This window comes from Camelus dromedarius, chromosome 16 (genome assembly GCF_036321535.1).
Source record: "Camelus dromedarius isolate mCamDro1 chromosome 16, mCamDro1.pat, whole genome shotgun sequence".
In the NCBI taxonomy this organism is placed as follows: Eukaryota; Metazoa; Chordata; class Mammalia; order Artiodactyla; family Camelidae; genus Camelus; species Camelus dromedarius.
In genome coordinates this window covers 30,147,712-30,170,735 of record NC_087451.1, presented here as the reverse complement: position 1 = coordinate 30,170,735, position 23,024 = coordinate 30,147,712, and the positions used below count along the sequence as shown (strand labels likewise).

Genomic DNA, 23,024 nt, shown 5'->3' with positions numbered 1-23,024 from the left:
ACCCAGCCCCCATCACTCCTGGTGTGTCACCACCGTCCCCCTTCCTTTCTGGGGACCTGAGCCAGGCGGAGAGGCTACCCTGATCCCAGGGAAGGGGCCGTGGGAGAGAGAAGCAGGTATCCAGTTACAGCCCTGTGCGAGGCGTCCTGCAGAGCTCTGTGGTCGTCTGGGCTCCCAGGCTCCCTTCACAACAGTTAACCGTTCACCCAGTTTACAGAAGGGAGACTGAGGCCCAGGTCACCCAGAACAGCGCCCTTGCAGTCTTGGGGTTTGCCCAGGCCTCTGTCTGTCCCCTCGCCCTGAGGGCAGGCGTTGGTGGAGAGGAGACTGAGGACTGGGGGCCCCTTGGATTTGCAGGCGCAGGGCAGCCCAGGGGGCTGGACATGCCTCCGCCTGCCTTGTGTTCAGGCCCGGATCCTTGTCCTGGCGCTGCTGCTGCTGCTGCTCCTTCCGAGGGCCAGCGCTCCAGGACCCCCTCCTTGTCTGCAGCTCCCTGGGGAATGTCTGTGATCAGCAGGGCCCTGTGGGCGCCGGAACATGCAGGTGTGCAAGCCCTCCTGGGGTGGGGGAGCCGTGCCAGGGTGGAGAGTGAGGGACTTCTCAGCCAGGAGGGGCGGAGGCTGCCCAGCACGACAGAGGCCAGAGCCTGGACCTTTGACCAGAGGCCAAGCCAGGCCAAGTGCTGCTCTGAGGGCCAGACAGGCAGGGGGGCTAGCCTGTGCCTGGTCATGGTGATCTGCAGGCTGGGGCTCCCCGGATGCTGGGTGGGACCGGAGCCCCTACTCTGGTCTCAGGCTCAGGGCCTCCTGAGTCTGGGGTGTGTGTGGCCTCTCTTGCCTTGGTCTCCCCCTCCCCCACCTCCATTGCTTCAGAGGTTACAGGAAGCTCTGGCGGCATCAGGGGCTGGCCCCATTCTGGGGGGCCCACTGAGGGGCAAAGAGCTGGGGGGTTGAGTGGGGGCTTCCCTTCCTGCTCGTGTTCTAGCATTTACCATTTCATGTGGCAACATTGTGCCAACTAGTCCTTAAATAAATCAGCTTGTTCTGTGTGCAGTATAAGCCTTTCCTCTCTTAATGATGTTCAGAACAGGTACCACACGCCCATGGCTTAGGCAGTTACCGGCTGGGCCTGCATATCCGTCTGTCCAGAGACACCTTCCGCAGACACAGCAAGCTCCTTCCTCCCAGGCCAGCGCAGGCAGGGAGGACTCCCTGGCTCTCGTGTTGGGCCCGGGGCGGGCTTCGTGGGCAGGTCCTCTCGGCTTGGGAGGCTCCTTCTCACCTGACCTCTCCTCCGTCCCACGGCAGCGCCTCCTGTGGGTGTGCTGGGGTCGGGACTCTGAGAGCTGAGCCCGGGGCCTCTGGCTGCAGGCAGGCGTGGGCTCCAGGCACAGGATGGGGAAACAGACACACATGGGTGGCCCTGGGGTCCCAGATCCCTGAGGGCCGGTGTTTGTGGGAGGCGGGGGCCTTGCCCGCCCTGCCTCCCGGCCCGTGTCAGCGGGGCTGCATGGCTCTGCGACGCCTCAGTCTCTGATTAACCGAGGTCCACAGAGGGTATTTCTGGTTTGCCCCAGCCCCTAACTGAGGTCTTGGCTGCAGCTTCCTGAGAAGCTCCAAGGACTCCCAGAACCGCCCAGCTAGCCTCTCCCTGATTCCTAGACCACAGAATCAATGAGAAACAATTGAGGATTACTGCTGTTTGGGGGTAACTGGTTGCAGAGCAATGGAAAACCAGCACAGGACATGTTTGCAGGGCGGGGCAGGGCAGGAGGCACGACAGAGGTTTAGAGTTGCTGGCTTGCTTTTGATTCTCTGTGTCATTATCACCTCCTCAAGCACAGGAGAGAGGTTCTGGGGCCTTGGGAGAGCCCCACATTTTGCATCTCCCATAGTATAGACAGATGTAGATTCTTTTTTTTTTTAAGTTTATTTTTATTTTCTGGGGGAAGGTAAGGAAGTTTCCTTATTTATTTATTAATAGAGGTACTGGGGATTGAACCCAGAACCTCGTGTATGCTAAGCATAAACTCTACCACTGAGCTATACCCTCCCCCTTCTTTCTTGGGTGGCTTTTTAAAATATATTTTGTCCAGGGCTTCTAGTTGACCTCAGCAGCGTGGTCCTAACCACCGAGTCTGCCTAAATTACCCCAGGAGTTGCCAGAAAGGAGATCCAGTCCCAAATTATGTGCAATAAAGACAGATCATTTTGTAAGCAAACATTGTATTGTTTAAAAAGGTAAATACACATTAGGTGATTGCAGGATAAGGCCCCAGCCCCCAACCCCGCCACCCAGCACCAGTGTCCCTTTCTGATGTCCTCTCACGCTTCCTCCTGTGTGTCCCCGAGCACAAGATGCTTCTCCTGAGCCACATGCTGCCCCCTGGGCTGTGGAAGGGGCCAGCATGGGGTCCCGCCTGGCCCTGCGTGCTCTGGCCCCTGTCCCGGACACAGGGGCACTTGGGGTTTGCTAGAAGAACAGATGAAAGGCCTCACCCCCAGTGTCATGGGAAGTGAAGGGGCCCAAGGAGACCAGCCGTTAACGGGGGTGTTGTTTCACTGCCTCTTCTCTGCCCGCTCCCTGGGGACACCTCCACTCCCCACCTCCACCCCAGCCAGGGCACAGACAGGGTCCATCACCCTGTCCTCAGGGCCCCAGCTGCCTGAGCACAAACGCCCACTTCCTCAGCGCCAGTTCAGTGTCCTGCACCGAGACGTCGCGGTGCCACACGGCACGCACTGACCGCTTGGTCCAGGGGAACAGCAGCACGTGCACCGCGTGGCCGGTCTGGGCCACCTCGTCGGCGCTCACGGCCTGCAGGCGCCGGCACAGCTCCTCGGGCGGCAGCCCGTCCACCCTCACCATCACCATGTTCGTTTCCACGGGGGTGTCCACGGAGCAGACGGGCGACGCCAGTTCCTGGAGCCCTAGGCCCAGATCCTGTGGTGAGTGGAGCCCAACGCCAAAACCCCACCACTGCCCCTACCACCCCAGCCTTGTCACCCCAGGAAAGGCAGGGGGCAGCCCAACTGTAGTGGGAGGGTAAGAGGGTGCCTTAGTCCCGACATGGCCAGACCTGGCTCTGCTGGGTTTCAGCTGTGTGACCTTGGACAAATCAGTTAAACTCTCAGGGCCTCAGTTCCCTCATCTGTAAAGTGGGGATATCATGGGGTTGTTGTGAGGACTCAATGGATATAAAGACCCAAGTTAGAGGCTACATTCTGCTGGATCCTATAGAGAATAAGAATTCCTGACACCCACTGTGCACTTACTGGTCCAGGCCCTGCACAGGATGCATCCGCTAAAGCACTCTGGTCCCCTGGATGCCACCCTTACTGGCTCAGAGGCTAACCTTCACCTTCTAGAGTTGGAAGGATGCACACCTGCTGGGGATTTGGGTCCTGCTACAGGGGACCCCCTCAGCACACCCCTGGGACCAAAGGGAAGTGGGGAGGGTATCCGGCACCTTTGGCAAATCTCTGGGCATTCTGGTGGTCCCTCAGCAGCACCTCCTCAGTGTCAGCCAGTCCCACCAGGGCAGCCGCGGCCAGCACGCCCGCCTGGCGCATCCCCCCACCCAGGGCTTTCCGGAGGCGCCAGGCATCTTCAATGAAGTCCTTGGGTCCCCCAACCAGGGCCCCAACTGGTGCACCAAGGCCCTGGAGGAAGAGAAGAGAGTCTTGTCTGCTGGCCAGTGGTGTGCATGGCTGGTGGAGGGGACAAGGGGACAGGGGCAGACACTGTGGCTTCACCAGGGGAGGGGGCTAGAGGGGCCCAGGGTAAGAGGCCGCCAGCACAGGAGCTTGGGGACCCCCCTCCACCCCCCGTGTTGGGGACAGCCCAGCAGCTTCCTTACCTTGGAGAAACAGAGAGACACAGAGTCACAGTGCTCCACGATGCGAGCAGGGGGCACACGCAGAGCCACCGCGGCATTCATCAACCGGGCCCCGTCCAGGTGGACCCGGACCCCGTAGCTCCGGGCCAGCAGGTGCACCTGTGGGCAAGGTGCAGGCGGCAGTCAGAGGGCCCAGGCTGGGGGGAGGAATGGAGGGAGGATGGGTCTCCAGAAAGTCACTGGGCTTGACTCCTTGAGGAAGCACAGGGGGTCTGAGTCGAGAGAGTGGGTTGGTGACCAGCTTGGCCATCTGGAACCTAAAAAATTACTCTGTGGCCTGGGCCTGATGCCACCCTCTGTGAAAGGGGTTGATAAGGGCTTTAGCTCACTTTTATGGTCCATCACTGTGGGCCAAATGCTTACAGTGGTCCGAGCGATAAATGCCTCATCTTATCTCAGCTGCACTGCAGCCCCGTGAGAAGGATGCCCTCAGTCCTGCTGGACTAGGAATGGGTCTGGACAGTTAGTTAGCACTCATGTCCTCACACAGGAGAGCAGCAGAGCTCAGCCCTCCCACCCTGGCGGAATGACCAGGCCAACCTGGTGCCACTTGGAGACTCACCTTCCTGGGGGCAGTGGGTTCTGCTCTATGGAGGAAAGTTTGGGCACAGGGGGCTCTAAACTGGGGTAATGATTCCCTTTGCATCTGCAGCCTCGGACCACACCTGTGCCCCCCACAGCAGTTTTGGCCACTGCTGGGCACCCACAGCGTGTATCAGAGGGACTAAGCCCCAGGAGAGGGGCAGGGGGACAGGAAGCCAGCAGCTAGATGGTGGTGGGGCAGTGGTGGGGCCGGGCCTACCTGGCGGAGGTATTTGATGGGGAGGACCCGGCCCCCGGAGCTGCTGTGGGTGTTCTCCAGGCAAATGAGCTCACAGACCGGGTGGTAGGGGCTCCCAAGGCCCCGTGTGATCAGCCGCTCCAGCTCAGCCAGGTCCAGGGTGCCATGGGGCAGGTCTGGGAGGGGGTGGGAGTGCACCCCTGCGATCTGCAGGTGTGTTGGGGGCAGAGGATAAGGTCCAGAGCTCCAGAAGCACCTCCTATCTCTGTCCTGTCTGCTCCACCCCAGCTCTGGGCCATGGAGCCTTCTCCCGGTGCTGTGGCCATGGGCACAGACATCCCAGCTAAGGATGGGGAGGACAGAAGGCAATGTGTCTGCCCAAGAGGTTGCTGTCCCTCCGCCCTGAGCGCCCAGTGCTCTGGGTGCCCACTAGGTGGCAGCAGGGTGCTTAGCACAGCGGGCACACTGGTGGCTGGCCTGAGCCAAGCATGCCCCCGCGTGGCCAATCTGAGTATGGCTCTCCTTCCTGCCTCCCCTAGAGAGGCCACCATCTCAGCTGCTTCTCCTCTCTGCAGGTCCCAACTTGGTGCCTGGGAAGCAGGTTCCCATCACAAGTGCCGAGCATCCTGTGATGGTCCCAGGTGAGGGGTGCCGCCAGGTCCTTACCTGAGCCACCCCGCCCTGCTCATAGACGTGGAGGTGGCATTCCTGCCCGAGGAGGAGCTGGGAGCCCCGGCGCCGGCAGTGACACATCACTAAGGTAGACCGGGTGGGGGCAGTGTTGGCACTGGGTCCCATGGGGCCTGTCTGCCCCGACCCAGCTTAGCTGGGCTGACCCCCAGGGCCACGGCTAGCTCCCAAGTGCCTTATGCCAATTAGGAAACAGTGCCCCTTCAAGACACCTTCCTGCCATGTGCTGGAAAACCATCCCACTAACTCCACAAGGTTGGGATGATGACCTGGTGGATCACTGGGCCCTGCACAGCCTACACCCCCATGCCCTACGGCCCAGCAGCAGGGCATCTCCTTTATGGGGAGGCCAGCCACAATGCTGCCTCTTGGGGACAAGCAGCCCAGGGCACGGGCATTTGTCAGGTCCCAGCAGGGAACAGGGCATTGGCACTCTGGGAAACTGGAGTGTTTGATAAAGGGACAATTTACAAAGGTGTGGCAGCGCACACTGAAGTCACAAAGGTCAGTGCAGGAACCCTAGGCAGGAAGGGGTGGGAGGAGGGTGTGGTCACAAGAACCTGGAGACTGGGCAGTGTAGACAGGCTGCCCGCCAGGCCCAGGGAGACCCTTAGAGGAGGGAGCTAGGGGAGGGGCGTAGGCTCCCCCACCTCACTCTCCCCTCCATTCCTCTGTGGGGTTGGGGGCCTGGCTGAGCCCATCCAGATGGCTCAGGGCCCCACTGATGTTGGCCCAGCCCCTAGCACAAAAGGGAGAAGCATGGAGGGAGGGCCTGGAGGGCCAATGGAGGTCACCCCACGCTCACCAGAGATGAGGTTGGCCATGGTGTTTGTGGGCACAAACAGGGTCCGCTCCACCCCGAGCAGCTCCGCAGCCTTGGCCTGCAGCTCTAAGGCGGGAAGGGATGAGGGCGGGGGCTTCATCAATGGCACTTTTCCAGGTGCTCTCCTTTGGGACCCCATGAGTCCCTGTCCCAATGAGGACACCTTGCCCAAGGCTGCAGTGAGCAGCTGAGCTTGGGAGTCTAGCCCTGGTCTGCCAGCAGCCATCTGTGGTCTTGGTGGCCACACATCTGGGTCCAGGGGCCCCTCAGTCAACCCTCTGTGCCCTGCCCCCTCCTGGGCCATGTTCTCCTCAACATTGAAACTCTGTGGTTTGAACCCCCCCCCGTCCCACCCAGACCTCACACCTGTCTTACTTCCTTTCTCATCAGTCCCTTGCAGGTGGGGCCCTGTGGTTTCTCTGCTGACTTCCTCTTCCAGAACAGAAGGACAGGAACCCTCAGAAGGGGAGACTCTGAGGGGCTGGAGTGGGGTGGGGCTTCCGGCTCCTGCTTTAAAGTCTGCTGTGGCTCCCCTATGCCTGTGGCATCAAGTCCAAAGCCTTTGCCATGACATTCAAGACTTGTGGGATCTGGCCTCTGCTTCCCTCTTCAGGGACAGAGGTGCCCTCCTATACCCTACACTCCAGCCACATTCCCTACCCATACCCTGAACACCTTTCTTACCTCTGTTCTGCTTCTGTGGGTCCCCTGCCCCCCTGCCCGGTGAACCAGCGCTCCCTTCCCTGCCCAGGGTTGGGGGTGGAGCACTTCATTCATCTTTTATGAGGTTCCCCCACAAAGTCCTTCTTTTCTGTGAGTCCCATGTCTCCCCTCACCCACCCCCAGTCCCCAAGGCACCTTCTGGATCCATGTTAACCCCAGCACCTCCCTCACCCCTATGGGGGTGACTGTCTTTGCATCAGGGATGCCTGCAGAGCCGTGGGCTCAGCGTCTTTGAAGTTCCAGGCAACAATGGGTGTTGGCTGGATGCATGGTCATCCCCATCACCACCTGACCCCCCCCCCCACCGGGCCCTTGGGGCTCAAGGGATGACCCTGTGGCTTGCCCCTGGCACAGCTGACACACCCCAGCAATAGCAATGGCTCTCTATGGCAGCAACTCTCAACCCAGGGTGGGGGTACCGGTCACCATCTTGAAAACACTCCCTAGGCTTTTAGAACCCACTCCTCGGGAGGTGTAGCCTTTGTAGAATCCCCAGTTCTAGGTGGGTTTTCTGTTTGTCTTCATGTGGGAAGATGGTGGATGCGGGACAACAGCTACGGGCTCCAGAGTGAGCAGCCCTGGGTTCAGATCCTGCTTTGGTGTGGAGCCCTGCGCGCCTAGCTCAGCGTCTCGGAGCCCTCCTCTGCAAGATGAGACAACACCCGTCTCATCAGCAGCTTTAACGAGCACAGAAATCACCTGGTGATCCTGTTAACTTGAAGATTCTGGCTCAGCAGATCCGGTGTGGGACCCGAGAATCTGCATTTCTAACAGGTTCATGAGTGATGGGTCAGACTGAGCAGCGAGGACGCCTAGTCCCCAGCTGAGCCGCCATCCCTGAGTCCCGGGCCACCTCTCCCGCCAGCACCACGGACAGCGCTTTGGGGTCGCCCCGGGACCCCCAGCCCCGGCCTGCAAGCCGGGCTCACCGCGGACGGTGGGGTCCTCGCCGTAGTCGTCGTCCCCCACGACCGCCTCGGCCATGGCGTGCCTCATGGCCGGCCCGGGCTTGGTAACCGTGTCGCTGCGCAAGTCCACCACGTGCGTCAGGACCCCAGCCAGGCTCCCAGAACCCCGCGCCCAGAGGGCCCCGTGCCCCTGGGCCGCGGCCCAGGCCAGTCCGCGGAGCATGGCGTGGGCAGCGCCCAGCCCCTCGCCCTGACCGTCCCGGGAGAGAGCGGCCGACTGCGGCGGGATCGACGTGGCAGGACTTTCCAAATTTTGGCCGAGGCTGACCTCGGCTGGCGGGGTGAAGGGTGGGTGTGCCGTGGCATGCTGGGAGTTGTAGTTCAGCCTCCGTCGCGGCGGGCAGCACGCGAACCTCGGCAGGAGGGCCCCGCGGCATGCTGGGAGTTGTAGTTCAGCCTTCGTCGCGGCGTGAGACGCGCAAACCCGAGATGTGGCAGAGCAAGTGTTACCCACGAAGAAACAGAGACCAGGCAAGTTTTTATAAAGCACGTGCCTCTTACCGCGTGCCCGGCACTGTCCTAGGCACTTCACAAGCGTTAACGCAGTTAAACCTCCCAACAGCCCTTAGGAAACGAGTACTATGACCATCCAATTTCCAGATGGGGAAACAGACGCACAGAGTCAGTGACAGTGCCTAAGGTCACTTGGCGAGAAGGTGGCCACTATGTTACGTTGCCTCTTAAAAGTAGCTTCCCGTCATCTACTTTTTTCAGTATGGATTTATTGAGCACCTATTGGTGACCAGGCATCGTCTAGGTGCCGGGCAGAGGGACACAAAGGTGGTGCAACAGGTCTAAGCGTCCAACTTCCAGGGGCATAAATGGAGGCGGAATGAGAGGGGTGCACGGAGAGCCCCCTTCCTCCATATCTGGGGCCCTTGAGGGGCGGGCTGCTTGTAGTGAGGGCCAGTGCTTTGTAGCAGTGAAGGGCTCCAACTAATTCAAGTCACCATTTACCAGGTATATGACTTTGGACAAGCCTCAGTCTCCTTAAATGAAAAATGGGCTGTTTTGAGGATTTGATGACAAGGTTTTTCAGCTCATAGTAAGTGTTCCCTATGAGTGTTCTCTCTCTTACTGTTGCTGCTCTGTCGTGGTTCTTGGTCACAGCCCAGGGCCCCAGGGTTTGGTGCTGCAGCTGTGGGGTGCAGCCTGACAGCCTGGACTGGGCCTCCAGCAGGGTGACCTTCCCTCACTCAGGAAGGACAGGCCTGCCTCCCTCTGGGTGCCCAGCCTCGCTCGGTGGCTCCCATTCCTGGAGTGTGAGCCACAGCTGTCTCCCCCACAGGAGGAGGTGGGCCCTGAGTCCACAGTCCCTGATCAGGGCACCCCTCAGTGAAGAGGGTTCTCACCCTTCACTAGACATTGGTGTCCATCAGAGCTCTGCCTGCTCCAGGTCAGGTCTGCGGTGAAGGAAAGCAAGAGCAGCCCACTCTTGAAGTCAGGTCCTCAGGGTGGGGAGGTGATGCTGCTTGTTGGCGCTGGGAGAAAATGGATCAGGCCTGGTGGAGGCATCAGGGCAGGCTTCCTGGAGGAAGCAGTGATTGGGCTAAGCTTTGAAGACAGAGCAAGGTGTTAATCAGACAAAGGCAGAGGCAAGAGTGCTCTGGGCAGAAGGAACAGTGTGGGCAAAGGAGTAGGAGGCAGCTGGAGTGTTTGAGGCCCTGAAAAATGGCTAGCCTGGCTGGAAGACGGGAGCAGAGGAGGGAGGAGCCCAACAGCTACATCCAGGGTCAGGGCAACCTCCCTGAAGCTCTCTCCCTTCCCCCTGTGCGGGTGGGGCCATCCTGAAAGGGCGGAAGTTGAAAGGCCCGGTAGGGTCTGGGGCCCCAAGGACCCCCATCGAAAGGAAAGGCTCATTGCACCCTCCCCCACCGCAGCGCCCTCTGGCCCTGACCTGCAGTCTCCACCGAATTCCGGGTCCTTAGAAAACAAGCCCCTTATCTCAGTGTCTGGCTCCAGCCCTTCTGCTGGGAAATGCGGGGCGGGGAGCAGAGGCCTCTGTGGGAAGGAAGGGAGGGGCTGGGGCAGTGATGGTAGCTCTCAGGGGAGCAGGAGAAGGGGGCAAGCAGCTGGACCGCCAGGCACCCCCCAGGCACCGCAGAACCACAGCGGGGCATTCTGCCCACAGGCTCTTCACGGTTTGCCAAGGCTTCCCGCCCCCAGCCTCCCTGCTGGCCCTCACAGCAACCTCAGGGACGGGGACTGGGCAGGGGGCTCAGGGCTCCCCAAGAATACCACCACGGAGACATAGCTGGTCACCACACTGGGCTTCCTCCTCCCATAGCAGAGCTGTTTCCCAGGGAGCTGGCTTTCGCCCCCGGGGACGCTGAGCCTAGCAGACCTTGCTTCTACCATGTGACTGCATATCGCCTCCTCCCTCGTCCCAGGGCACCTGGGTCAGCCCTGCCACCCAGTGGTGGCTTGCCCCAGTGTGGGGGGAGCAGGAAGGACGGGCTATCAAGGGAGAGGGATGGAGGTCCCTCCTGGGGCAGTGAGGCCTTAGTGTTTCTGAGGTCTCATCATCAGGGGACATCTTCTGACCAAGGCTTGGTCTGGGGTGGGGGGCGGCGTCTGGGTACCTGCGCGTGTGCCTGTGTGTCTGTGTATGTGTGTGTACACGTAGATGTGTATAAGTTGTGCGCACATGTTGGTGTGTCCATGAGCGTGCACATTTGTGTGAGTATTGTTTACGTGTGCACATGTGTGTGTACATGTATGGGAGTATATGTAACCATGTGTGTAAGTATGTGTTTGCATGTGTGTGTGGGCAGACCTCAGAGATACTGCGAGTTCAGCTCCAGACCACTGCAAGAACGTGAATATCACAATAAAGCAGCAAGTCACACGAATTTTTTGGTTTCCCAATAATTGCATATAAAATTTATGCTTGCAGTACACTGTAGTCTTTTAAGAGTGCAATAGCATGATTCTAAAAACAGTGTGCATACCTTAATTTAAAAATATTTTTAAAAGACTTTATTGCTAAAAAAGGCTAACCATCATCTAAGCCTTCAGCGAGTTGGAACCTTTCTGTTAATGGAGAGTTTGAAATATTGGGAGAATTACCAAAATGTGACACAGAGACACAAAGTGAGCAAATGCTCTTGGAAAAATGGTGCTGACAGACAAGCTCGATGCACGGTTGCTGCAGGGTTGCTGCAAACCTTCAATTTGTTTAAAAAAAAAAGGAAGGAAGAAAGAAAAAGCAATAGTCTCGAATTGTAGTACAGTGTGGTATGCCTGTACGTGTGTGTGTACCTGGGTATACACGTGTATGTCTGTGTGCATGTGTATATGTGTGTGCATGTGTCCCTGGAGTGTGTCTGAGATCTGGGTCACCTTGTTGATAAACTGGGGACAGATTACAGCTCCCAGGCCAGGATGAGAAGCCAGAAGCCCCCTATGCAGCCAGCCTTGCCTGCCCCCTCCCCACCACTCCGTGTCCAGAAGGAGAGTCCAGCCAACTCCCCAGCTGCCACCCCGGAGGTGGGGGGGGTCCTCCTGCCTCCATGCAAACTTGCCCACCTCATGCATCAGATGCCCCCTTCCCCATGGCCCCTGCCCTGGGTCAGGCCACCTTGGGCTCCTGCCCTGCCCCTAGGATGCAGCCCTTCCTGCCTCCCTGGCCACATCCTCGCAGCTGTCTCCCTCACACCACTGCAGGCTATTGGCAACTGTTCTGTTCCCCGAATGCGCTGGCCTCACTCTCACCCCGAGATCTTTGCACCTGCTGTTCCTTCTGCCCGGAAACCCCAACCATCGGCACGTGTCCCTGGTTACCACCTTCTGCGTCTTGTCTCAGCTGAGAGGCTCCTTCCGGGAAGCTCCCCGGCCTGGTCCAGAGGGGGAGGAGGCGACTCTCTCTCTAGGGTGCCTGTAGCATCTCTTTTTAGCCTGCAGGTGATGGGCAGGGGCCAGGACACTATCAACCTTTGCAGCATCCTATGTACCCCACTGAGCACCGGCCCACAGCACTCAGTTTATTCCAGTTGAATGGTTGATAAGGGTGACACACAGTCCAGCTTCCCCTGACCCTGGGACCCCCAGGCAATGTGGACACTCGTGTGAGGCAAGGAGCCCCATCTGGAGCTCTGACCTGGGTGGACCAGGGCAGGAGGATGCAGGAGTGGTTGAGGATCAGACCCTGGCCCAGTCTCAGGCTCCCCATGGGGAAAGTTAGGGGGTCCCCAGGAAGCCCCTTCCCTGGCCTGGAGATAATTCGCCACTCCCCAGAGTAATGGGAGGACAGCAGGCAGGCTTTCTGGGAGCTATGAGTACTGGGGTGGCTATCTCTCCCAGCACCCCAGGCTCCCTGGCACCCCTCCAGCGGTAGGCTCTGGGGTGTGGGCGCCTGTGCGTGCGCGCACGCGCGCACACACACACACACACACACACATGCACGAGCCAAGTTCAGTGTGCATATTCCTGTAACGCTGGGCCGCTGGCAGGAAGTGAGCAGCGGGGAGGCCACTGCTGGGAACCCAGGGCTGGCCCTGCTGAGATAAAGGGAGGCAGCAGATTGGAGCTGTAGATAGCGGCCTGGGTCCTGTAAACAGGTTGGGGAGATGTCCTTCCCATCCCAGCCTCTTGGCCCTGAGCCCGCAGGATCTGTAGGGCGCTGGCCCGGGTCCCGACCCGGTAGCCTGGGAGTCAAGGGAAAGCTGTTTGTACTGTCATCTCCGCAGACTGGGGGGTGGCCAAGGACAGAGTGCTGGGCCTGGGGGCCCTGGCAGGGCACGGCAGTGGGTCGCAGTTAGCGCCCACGGGGGCCACGCTGTGTCAAGGCCACGTGCGCTGTTGGGAGGGAGGGAAGGGGATGGGAGGAGCCTATCCAAGCCCCTGTGCCTCCCCCACTGGGGAGGGAAACAAAAGTGACAGCAGCGCATCAGAGGCGTCCCATCCAGAGCCATCTCTGGAAATCCAAGCAGGGTGGGGGAGACCAAGAGAGAACAGAGCCAGTGGGGTCTGCACCCCACTGCTCAGCAGGTGGGCCCTGCAGACAGCCCACCGTGGGCTTGAGGACATGGTAGCTGGGGGAGTCTGCACTCTGCAAGCCAGGGGGAAACCACACAACTCGCATCCTCCGTCCACGAGCTCCTGGGCCGTGAGTGCCAGGAGCCGGGCTAGGGGGGTCTGTGTGGCTGGATCCCCAGTACCCAGCACTGTGGATGCTCAGATATACTTGTGTTACCGGGAAGAGGGGAAAAAAGTTACCTGGGTTCTTAGTCACCTGAAAAAAATGAATTTCTAACAGGAGACAGAGAGTGTGCTATAAATAGATTTTACTGGTGAAGTGAAAGGCGGTGTGGTAGGTACACCCCCGAGGACTGGGGGGGGCCCAGGAGGAGGACCGGCGCCTCTCCTGTTTTCCCTGTTCCTGTACCCTGGCATGGGGGGCGTGTTCATGATCGATTGCTGACGGCCTCCGTCCTTGAGTGCCCAGGCTGGTTGACAGCTCAGGTTCCCGTGCTCAGGCACGCCCACCTCCTTTACGCATGTTTTCACCCAGGATGTACGCGGAGAGACCTACAGGAGGGGGCTCGCCCCGCAGTGTTAACTGCGTCATAATTCGCGCTGGGCCAGGCTGAGCCGGGTCCTGCCCTCTGCTGTGCAGCCACGGCATTCGATTCCAGCCGGCTTCTTCGCTGGCCCTGTTTAGAGAAAGTAAAAGTTTTTGGAGCCCCTTATCCTGAGCACAGGCGTGCTGTTATTTCCCGGGTTGCTCCCTCCCCCTTCCTCTCCCCTTGCCCAGTGCTCATTTCTGTCTTAATGCCTAACGCTTGTGTTTTTTTTTTTTTTTAAAGTAATGGGATATCACAACATAATACAGACAGTGCATGAAGCATATTTGTAGTTTTACAAATAAATATAAACTCCCGTGTCGTTGCCACTCAGATCAAGACATAGAACATGGCCAGGATCTCAGGAGGTTCCTTGCCGTGCACAGCTGCTCCCTCTGCCAGAAGTTATGCTGCAGTCTGACTGTCGTGATCACGACCTGCTCTGCTTTGTGGTTTTGCCAGCAATAGCCAAGTGCTGCTAGTTTTGGGGACTTGATGTGAATGGGGCCATGTGTGCCCTTAAGTGCCTGGCTCCTTTTTTGACACTCTGCCGCCACATTCACCCGTGCTGTGCTGCAGCTGGAGTTCATTCTTGCCCCGACCGTGTGGTTTTCCACTGTGTGCGCGGTTTATTTCTTCACCCGCCCTGTGAGACAGGGGACCTTTGGCTGCTCTCAGACTGGGTTTCTGTGCAGGCACGTTCACCCCCCCCCCGGGGGGGGGTTCCCGGGGCAGCTGCGCACACGTTTCTGGAGGGCAGACTCCTGGGGAAGGAGCGCTGAGGCAGCGACAATTCTCGCCTCCTTAGAGACACTCCCAGCCCTTCCCCACCTCGGCCGTCACCAGGCACCTTCACACTTCAAAACAGTCATCCTGGTGGACGTGGGGTGGTTTCTTGTGATTCTAATCTCCTCTTTCTGATAAGTGACGAACTTGAGCACCTTTTCTGAGCTCTTCGCCACTCGGGTTCCTCTCCCTCGAGAAGCCTGATTACGTCTCTTCTCTCCGCTTGGTTTTGGCGGAGTTACTTCCATATGCTGGATGCGAACCCTCCTTTAGCTCTGTCTGGCAAAAACGTTTTCCCCCTTTCTGTGGCCTCTCTTTCCACTTTTGTGGAATTCTTGATGGATTACAAAGTCTTCGTTTTCTGTAGTTAAATCCCCACCCCCCATGATTAACGTCTTGTTTAAGAACGCTTTCCTTCCTCAAGGTCATGATGACATTCTCCTAATTATCTTCTGAAGTCTGGAAGTCCTGCTTCCCCATTAAATGTAACCACTTTCTTACCCCGGGGTGTGGAAACTAGCTCCGAGAGAATTCGCCCGGGTGGTGCCGGGGCTCTGAGTTCCCCCGACCCCAGGTGGCCCAGGCTGGCCCGGGTCTGGGTGGGAATCAGAGCGCCCTGCCTTGGGGAGGGGCTGGGGAACATCTTAGTTGGAAGCGAAAGGGAGGACAGGAGGCACATGCCACCAAGGCTTTGGGGACAAAAGTGGCCTTGGACAGGCCTTTCAGCTCTGTGACCCCCAGTGGGGTGAGAGGCCTCTGCTGCCTCTCAGGAGCCCCTCCCAGAGTGCGCAAGGCCAGGGGCTCAGCCTCTCAGGATTGGGTCAGGGTCTGACCCTTCCACAGAAGCGCCCACACCTTGGGGTCCAGGGGACGGGCCACGAGGAGCTCTGGGTCTTAAGGGCTCCTTGGGAATCTGGGGGTCCTGGGGGACAGAAGAGCCCAGGGTGAAGCCTGGCAAGCAGGTGGATGGAGTGGCTGGAGTCCTAGGAGATGGGCTGGGACGGTACCCCCAGGGTGCCCTCGGTTTTGCTAGGAAGCGGCCAGCCTTCCAGGAATCACTTTGGGGTGGGGGCAGGGAGGATTGTTGGGGGAGCCAGCAAGCCCCAGGCTGGGTCCCCACTTGAAGGGCCTCCCTAGGTGATGGGGCAGCATATGCCTGGCAGTAGGGGCAGGAGGCCTGCGGATGGCCCGTGGGCACAGCTTTGGAGACGCCCTGAGTTTCAGGCCCCACCTGCTGGGCCCAGGGAACCCTCTGACCCTCGCACCTCCCCAGGACCCCCAGCCCTGGCTGCAACCAGAGCAGACCCTTGTACCATCTGGCCCACCTGCCCCCTCCCAGGCCCTGCGCCCGTCAGCTGGAGGCCAGTGTTGGGGGCCTGGCGTTATTTACTGCGGCAGCTTCCTCCTCCTTCCAGTAACTTGTCCTCCAACTCCAGGCAGCTTCTGATCAGGCAGCAGACCTCTAATCTCTCGAATCTCGCTCTTACCGGCATCAGCTTCTCGCTTCCTGTTACTGGGCCTCGGCCGAGGCGTGGGGTCAGCTCCGTGCTGGCTGGGCCCTTGCCTGTTCCCGGGGCCTCTGCCCCAGCCCCTTGGCCCACGAGGCGGGAAGGACAGATGCCGGCCATCGTCATGGGCATGACGGCCCATCTGGAATGGGTCCAGTTCCACAGACGCTGACCGTGTGCTGGGTGTAGGGGACCCGGGGACGAGGGGGCCACAGGCCCTGAGGCCAGAGCCCCAGGTCCTGCATGGTGGGAGGCTTGCCCCTCAGCGTGGCAGAGCACCCAAGGACAGCGCCCTTCCGCTTTGACCCTCCCCTGCCTCCCCGACCCCTGCAGCCACCAGGGCCAGAGCCTATGTGGGAAGAAGGACAAAGAAGGTTCTGGAGCAGACATGGACGGAACTCTTGGACGGAAGGAGTCGGAGCTTTGGGGTCCAAGAGTCTCCTTTAGCCTTATTCCCAGGGACAAGGATGGGAAACGGCTTCTGCTGCAGAATTCCAGGGCTTGTCCGCTGTGTCCACCCTGGGTGGGTCTCCCCAACTCTCCCAGAGGAGTCAAGGTCACAGGGGTGTGGGGGAGAATGGCTGCCCAGCCTCTACTGGATTCTGAATCCAGGAACAGACGTCTGGCGCCCTGGGGACAGACCTACCTTGTTTATGAACAGTATTCCCAGTGACGACTCCCGCGTGATGGACACCTGCCGTGTGCTCTAGAGGCAGCCTCTCCATCACTCACTTACCCCAGAGGTGCGACTTGAACCCGGTTACCTAGTACTGAAGAGCGCCCTCCCTCCCTCCGTGCTGTAACTGCAGGACCTTTGTCTTCTAGGAGCCCTAAGCCTTCTGTTATTTTCTCCCCTGTGGGTCTGTTTCTGTCCCTTGTGCCAATTTCTCTTCCCCGGCAGCCCTGCAGAAGGTGGGAGATGGCCCTTGTTGGGGAACCCCTGGGCACCCCGGGCTTGGCTCCCTCAGCTTCTGGCAGCATGGCTGGCGTCAGAGGAAGCAGGCAGAGTTTGGGGGCGAAGGTGAGGCTGGGCAATGAGCCAAAGTACAGAAGCTGCCAGGGAGCCCATAGCTGCGGAGCCCAAGGGGCTTCTCCCTGATTTTGGTCTCCAAAGTGGGACACCCAGAATGATCTCCTGAGCTGGGAGGAGAATTTTATGCTTAGTATTTACATTTCGTCCTTTTTAAAATGTCTATCTTTTGTGGATATTTTATAATACAAGTAATAGATTCATACAGTCCTGGAGACTTACAACCTGTAAATAACTACATACATAGGTCGGAGCTCACATGGAGTTACGAGCGCACACATTCCTCATGAGGCGGTGCGTGACCCCAACAGTGAGAAGGTCTGAAGGTCACTGTCTCTTAGGTCTTATAACATTTTATCCTGTGCACCTGCCTACTGGGCTCAGCGTCCAGGATGGCAGGATGAAGGAAGGTTCCACATTCAGGGACCTGGATGGCTGGCTGCAGTGAAGAGTCTTGAGCTGGCCTGATGGGGGTGATGGGGGGTCTGTCGCGGGCATAGATGGGGCTTGGGCGTCTCTCTGGTGGGTACTTGCTCCCATTGGGAGCAGAGACAAGAGTGAGCTTGCCCTGGCTTGGGGTGTGGAGAGAGGCAGCCATGGCTGGGCCCTCTGATCAAGACCCAAAGAACCCTTTGCTCAGGATGGAGGGCAGCACCCAGGACTGGCACCTTCTGAGATTTCTCACCTTTCTCTCTAGCCCTGGGTGCCTGGGAGGAGCTTTGTTCCTGGAGTGCTTAATTCCACAAACAAATATTTGTCACGTTCCCGCAGGGCCCAGGGTAGGGGCAGGACATAGCTGTGCCATCACATGTTCTTGGTCAGGTGGGCGGGTGACTGAACAAGATGCTTGAGGTCCCGAGTGTAAGTGCGCTCCCCGAGCCCTGGGCGAGCAGAGACTGGTGCTCCCTGCTGGGGTTTGTTTGCTGAGGAAGGAAGATCGGGAAGAAAATGCTGAGGTCCTCAATCCACCCACCAGTCAATAGCTGCTGAGCACCTATTAGGTTTCTCAGCCTGTGCTGGGTGCCAGGGTAGGATGCTCTGTCTCCTGCTGAGGACAGAGGGCTGAGGATAGATCGCAAGGAGCTCTGCACAGCTGGGACCATGATCCCCATTTTACAGGTGAGGAAACTGAGGTCCCGGAGGTAGAGTAACTTGCTGATAAGTAGTAAGGTCAGGACTGGAACCCATACCTCAGAGGTTTGGTGCGAGGACCACAGGTGTGTGTAGAGCCAGCAGGGGGCAGTGCTGGGAGCTCCTGGAGGGTCCACCTTTCCTCCCGTTCTGCACTTGGAGGAACCCCATCCATCCCCAGACTGAACTCAGCTTGTCTTCTCCTCCAGGAAGTTTCCATGATAGCCCTCAAGCTTCTGCCAAGGCATTCTTTTCTCCGTTTCCTCTGCACTGGCTTACCTCAGAGCAGCCCCGTCACTGGTCACTTGCAGGTGTCCCTCACTGGGCTGCCGGCTGCTTGAAGGCGAGACCCGTGTCGTTTGTTCTCGGCATCTCTAGCAAGGGGCTTGGGACATGATGGGTGTTCAGGAAATGCCTGAATAGATGTGGATGAGAAAACCATGAGTAGAGGGGTGAAGGGCCTTCCTTCCAAAGAAGGGAAGTGGGCCCAGAGAGAGGGACAGGATTTACATGCATTTGGGGGAGGGCAGGCCCCCGGGGACAGCTCCCACACAGGCACTGGATGGTAGATTAGACGGTGCTGTCAGGAGGGAGCCCTGGCAGGTCCTTGAGCAGGGGCATGGCAGGGCAAGCCTTCCTTTGGCCCTGGGCCATCCCGTGCTGACCCTCCTGCAGAGGAGGTGGGAGGGCAGCTGTACGCTCCAGGCCTGTGGCCTGACTCCCTCTGTAAGTTCTTCCTGCCTTCTCACCTGGGGCCCTCCAACTGCAACTGGGAAAGGTGTCGGCAGCCATGGGGAATGAGGGCTGCCTGCTCTCTGCCGGAGCTCAGGAGAGACACCCGCCTGAAACCTGGGGGTCAGTTAAATGGCTGGCTCTTTTATTTGTTTACTCAGTAAATGTTCATTGGGCATCCATGGGTGCCTAGACCCTGCCTGGCATTGGGGTGGGGGACCCTGCCCAGGGGCTTGGCCTTTGGGGGTGCATGAAGGCCACCCCCATGGCGGTGCTAGTCTCCCTCACCCCACTGGCGGGCTCACAGCCCCTCCGCCACCCTCTCCCGGCCCAGGCCCACTGTGGGCCAGGCAGGAAGACAGCCCCCCTGGGTTGGGGGCGGGGCCCTCTGGGGGAGGAGCCTCTGGCAGACCCTCCCCGAGGAGCGAGTGGGGAGGGGGCGGGCCTCTGCAGCCCCGCCTGGCCCCACACAGGCAGCTGTTCCCGGAATAGGGGTTTTAAACTTTTTTTTTTGTTGGCGAATATGCATGTGGTCTTAATTATTTATACGCAGCACTTATCTCCCCCAAATGTTTTATCGGGATTCGGCAGATCCGAGAGAGCAAGATGGAAGCCCCGGGCTGGCGCGGGGGGCGGAGGGAGGGGACTGGAGGGGAAGTAGTAGGGAGCGGGGGAAGCCGGTTAAGGTGTCCCCTAAATCAGCCTGGGGGTGAGGGAAGGAAGGACCCCATTCATGGTCGGTTTTACTCTTTCAGGCCCAGCTGGGCGTTGGGAAACCGCTTCCGGTGTCGGGCCTGCGGGAGATAACACCTGGGGCGGGTTGACTTAACCTCTCTAGGCTCCAGCTTGCGAAGGTCCCGCCAACAGGCGGCGCCAGGCCGGGGGCCGGTTCTTCCCGTTGCGTCCCTGGGGGAAGCGAATGAGGATGGAGTCACATCTCTCAGCAGCAACCCAGGAGGCCTTAAGAAGGGTCCTGGCTCTTTCCAGGTGGGGGTGCTTTGTAATCCCGCACCTATTAACCTGCCGGGCGTTGTGGTCTCGTTTAGTGCTCACCGCCCGCTGGAGACAGGAGTGGCCTTATCCTACCCATTTTACAGATGAGGAAACTGAGGTCTAGAGGAGTCATCAGTCTAAGGACCTCCAGCAGAGCAGGGGTTGATGCCCACGTGGACTCAGGAGGGTGGTCTTTCCCGGAGCAAGGGGAGGGTAGTGGCCCGGGTCCGTCCCCTCACTTGGCCCCTTCCCCCGCAAGTCCCCTCAGTTGCTATGTCCTCCGTATGCCCTCCATTCCTGGCCGTTTGGGCAGCGCCACTGAAAATTCCTGGAAGCGCCTCCCGGGAACACCCCCTACTCGCACCCGCCCACCCTGCGCTTGCAGGATTTGCAGGGGGAGATGCTCCAAGGCCAATCCTCAGGGCCCCCAGGCACCTGAGCCTGAGGGCCCAGAAGCCCCCGACTCCTCCCACCCGCAGTGCCCAGCGCGCCCTGGCCTGACCCGCGCGGTCCCGCCCGCACCCAGGAGGCCCTCTGGGGTCTAGGGCTGAATCGCCGGCCATGCTGGCGTAGCAGAGGATCCCGACGGGAGGTCCGGGGACTCGGGGAGGCGGGGATGGCGCGACCGGGTGGGGAGCTGGGCGGGGTCGACCCTATCCGCCAGGAATTCCTAGGGGGCAGAGAGCGGGCAGGGAGGGTCGAGATTTGAAGGTGCACCCTGAAGCCTCCTGTGCCTCGGGGGGTGGGGGCTGGCTCTCCCCTCCCAGTCTGGGGCTTCCGGAGGGGGCCCCATGGCCCTCGCTAGGAGGGTGTGAGTGTTTGTGCTGGGGGAGGGGAGGACTTCCTTGAACTTGCCTCTTGGGGCTGGAATCTTCCCGTCTGGGGCCAGGTGGGGGCCCGGATGGAGTGAGCTCTTTGGCCCCTTGGAATCTAGGCTTCCTCGGTTGGGCCAGGCCTGGGATGGGGAGTCTCATCCATGGCTTTCCCTGAATTTCACTCCTGGCCACAGAGTCGAGGCTCTCTCCCGAGGTAAAGCTCTTTCAGAGGGAGATTCCCGCGAGCTGCGGGCGGCCCTGGGTAATTGGTTCATCGATTAACAGCTCGGGTGTGGGGGGCGCTTCAGCGGCGGGGCGGGGCGGCTGAGTCAGGGGCCCAGGCCCGGGAGGGTTGCTGGAGGGAGGCGGAGAAAGCAGAATTCCAGGTTGGGGAGGGTCTCTGTGCCTCCCCAAGACAGCGAGGACCCCCCCCCCCGGAGAGGCAGCTGAGGGGCCTCCGGGTGCCAAGCGCCAGCCGAGCCCCCTTGGGCCCCTGGAAAAATTGGTTCCCACCAACCAACCTGTTCCCATAGCCAGAAGTTGCCATGGTGACCCCCTCCCACCTTCAGCTACAGCTTTTCCAGTAAAACCACTGCAGAAATCCATACTTCCCGACAGGCACGCCCCCGGCCCCCCGCCCCCCACTCTGCGCGGTCTGGGAGCGGCTGGGAGTTAACCCTCCGCTTGCCGGCCGACCGCGGACGCTGTTTGGGGGAGTCAGGGGAGTGAGAGCTGGCAGTGGGGAACCTGGGCTGGAGAGGAGAAGGTGGACAGGGGACAGGCCGGCTACCTTCTCCCTCAAGGCCCCAGGATGGGACTTAAGCAACTCTAGGAAGTTGGAGGGGAGAAGGGAAGCTAGCTTCCCACTCGCCCACCTTAGAGGAGTCTTGTTGGGGCACCAGGGCTGCTACCGGTGGAACCCGAGGGCCCTTGCTGCGGTCCAGGGGTGACTTCCGCTGCACTTGGTGGGGTGGCAGATCCACCCACCCTGGCCCACAGCTGCTGGCCATATGAGCTCTCCCCTCTTCCTCTTCTGCCCCTCCTCCCAGCACAGATCTCTTTCCTAGAGGCAGGGAGGGCCCAGCTCAAGTTAGGCGACCCAGCTGCTTGGCTGTGTGTCCACAGGTCTGCTCTGACGGGCTGTTGGGCAGAAGTCACTGACCGCTCGGAGTCTCGGCTCCCTCCCCTGAAAAGTGAGGATAAGGAAGTGGGCTGCTTGAAAGCTTGAGGAAGAAGAGGGGCTCTGCTCTGCTGGGCCCCAGGGTACAGCCTTCCCTGTCTAATGGGGGAGGGGCCCCTGGGGACCCTGAGGCTGTGCGGGCCCAGGGGGCCCAACTCTGCGGCCCAGCCTGTTTCCACTTTCAGAGCTGAGGGTGGGAGATGCTCTAATTGTTCTCTCAGTAGCCCAGGATGAATAATTGAGAGGTCTTTTAAGAGAATTAATTAGCCCGTTTATTGACTGTAAATGCTTTCCTGTAGCTGAGGAAGGGAAGGCTCCGATGCCTGTGCCTGCTGCCTGCCCCCAGCTTGACACTGAGTTTGCACTCAGGGTTCCCTGGGCACACCAGGGCTCAGCCTTTGCCTTCTCCCAGTGGTGGGTGCTGGCTGCCAGCCCCCGCCTGCTGGCGTCTTGCTGCAAGGTTCTGCCGCTCGGCCCCAGCTCTCCTGTTTATCTTCCAAGAGGCAAGTGGGGACCCTCCTTCCCCCAAGGACTGTCCCAATGTCAGGAGCACTTGCCCAGCACGCTGGCCTCCTGTCCTGTCCTGGCTCTGGGCAGGGCCCCATGTCCTCTGGGGCAGAGGCACCCCGCCATGGGGGGCCTGGGGCTCCACGGGTCTCTCTCCACTCCATCCAGCACTCCTCCTGCACCCCAGCCCCTGTGTGGGCCTAGAGAGTGACAAGAAAGTAGGCAGTCGTCCTGCCCTCCAGGCTGAGGTGGGGGGGGGCAGGCGTGTAAACAACTGGTCATCTGTGGGACGGAGAGGGGTGGGCTCTGCCAGCCTGCACAAGGCTGGCTTGCTAGATGGGTACTAGCAATAATAGCAAACATTCCTATAGCTTTTACTCCAAGCCAGGCCCTGTTCTAAGCACATTACAGGGACTAACTCATTTAATCTTCCCGTGTAGACCCCATGAAGGCAGGGGCGTGGGCTTGTGCCCAGAACCTAGCACAGGTGAGGGCTTGTTGAATGAATGAGCGAACAAATGGATGCGAGGAAACTGAGTGGCAGAGCTGGGCTTACGCTCCCTTTTGGCCTGGCGTGAGGACCCACGCTCTGCTGTGTCAGCCAGCCCCGGGGACCAGCGTGGAGGAAGAGGTGGGGACCCTGAGCGCCATGCCCTGAGGGGACCTCCTGCCTCTGTGGCTGCTGGGCACCAGTGAACATGAGAGCAGGTGCCTGCAGGCCCAGGGAGACCTGCCTTAGAAACCCCAGCCCTGCAGCTGTGGGGCGCATGGATGGCAGAGGGGAGACCCAGCTGGGGAGTCGGTTGGAAACCCGAGCACTTGGTCCTAATGAGCCACGGCAGGGCCTGGGCTGAGACCACTGCAGTGGGGATGGGGAGGCGGTGACAGCTCTGAT

General features: G+C 59.7%; 1 protein-coding gene across 2 annotated transcripts; it reads right to left on the bottom strand.

Moving 5' to 3' along the window:
• Window positions 1-2,208: 2,208 nt before the first annotated feature.
• LOC105092200 (uncharacterized) lies at window positions 2,209-8,145 on the bottom strand. 2 transcript variants are annotated; one of them, XM_031469206.2, is made up of 7 exons: window positions 7,845-8,145; window positions 6,175-6,258; window positions 5,346-5,434; window positions 4,701-4,886; window positions 3,860-3,997; window positions 3,470-3,662; window positions 2,209-2,930 (listed from the first exon to the last, which is right to left on the bottom strand). In XM_031469206.2, the coding sequence occupies exons 1-7, from the start codon at window positions 8,044-8,046 to the stop codon at window positions 2,650-2,652; spliced, it is 1,173 nt and encodes a 390-aa protein (XP_031325066.2). In that variant the 5' UTR covers window positions 8,047-8,145; the 3' UTR covers window positions 2,209-2,649. The 2 variants fall into 2 exon arrangements, with proteins under 2 accessions (XP_031325066.2, XP_064351532.1); XM_064495462.1 differs by lacking the exon at window positions 7,845-8,145 and having other exon boundaries at window positions 6,175-6,720.
• Between the last annotated feature and the right edge of the window lie 14,879 nt (window positions 8,146-23,024).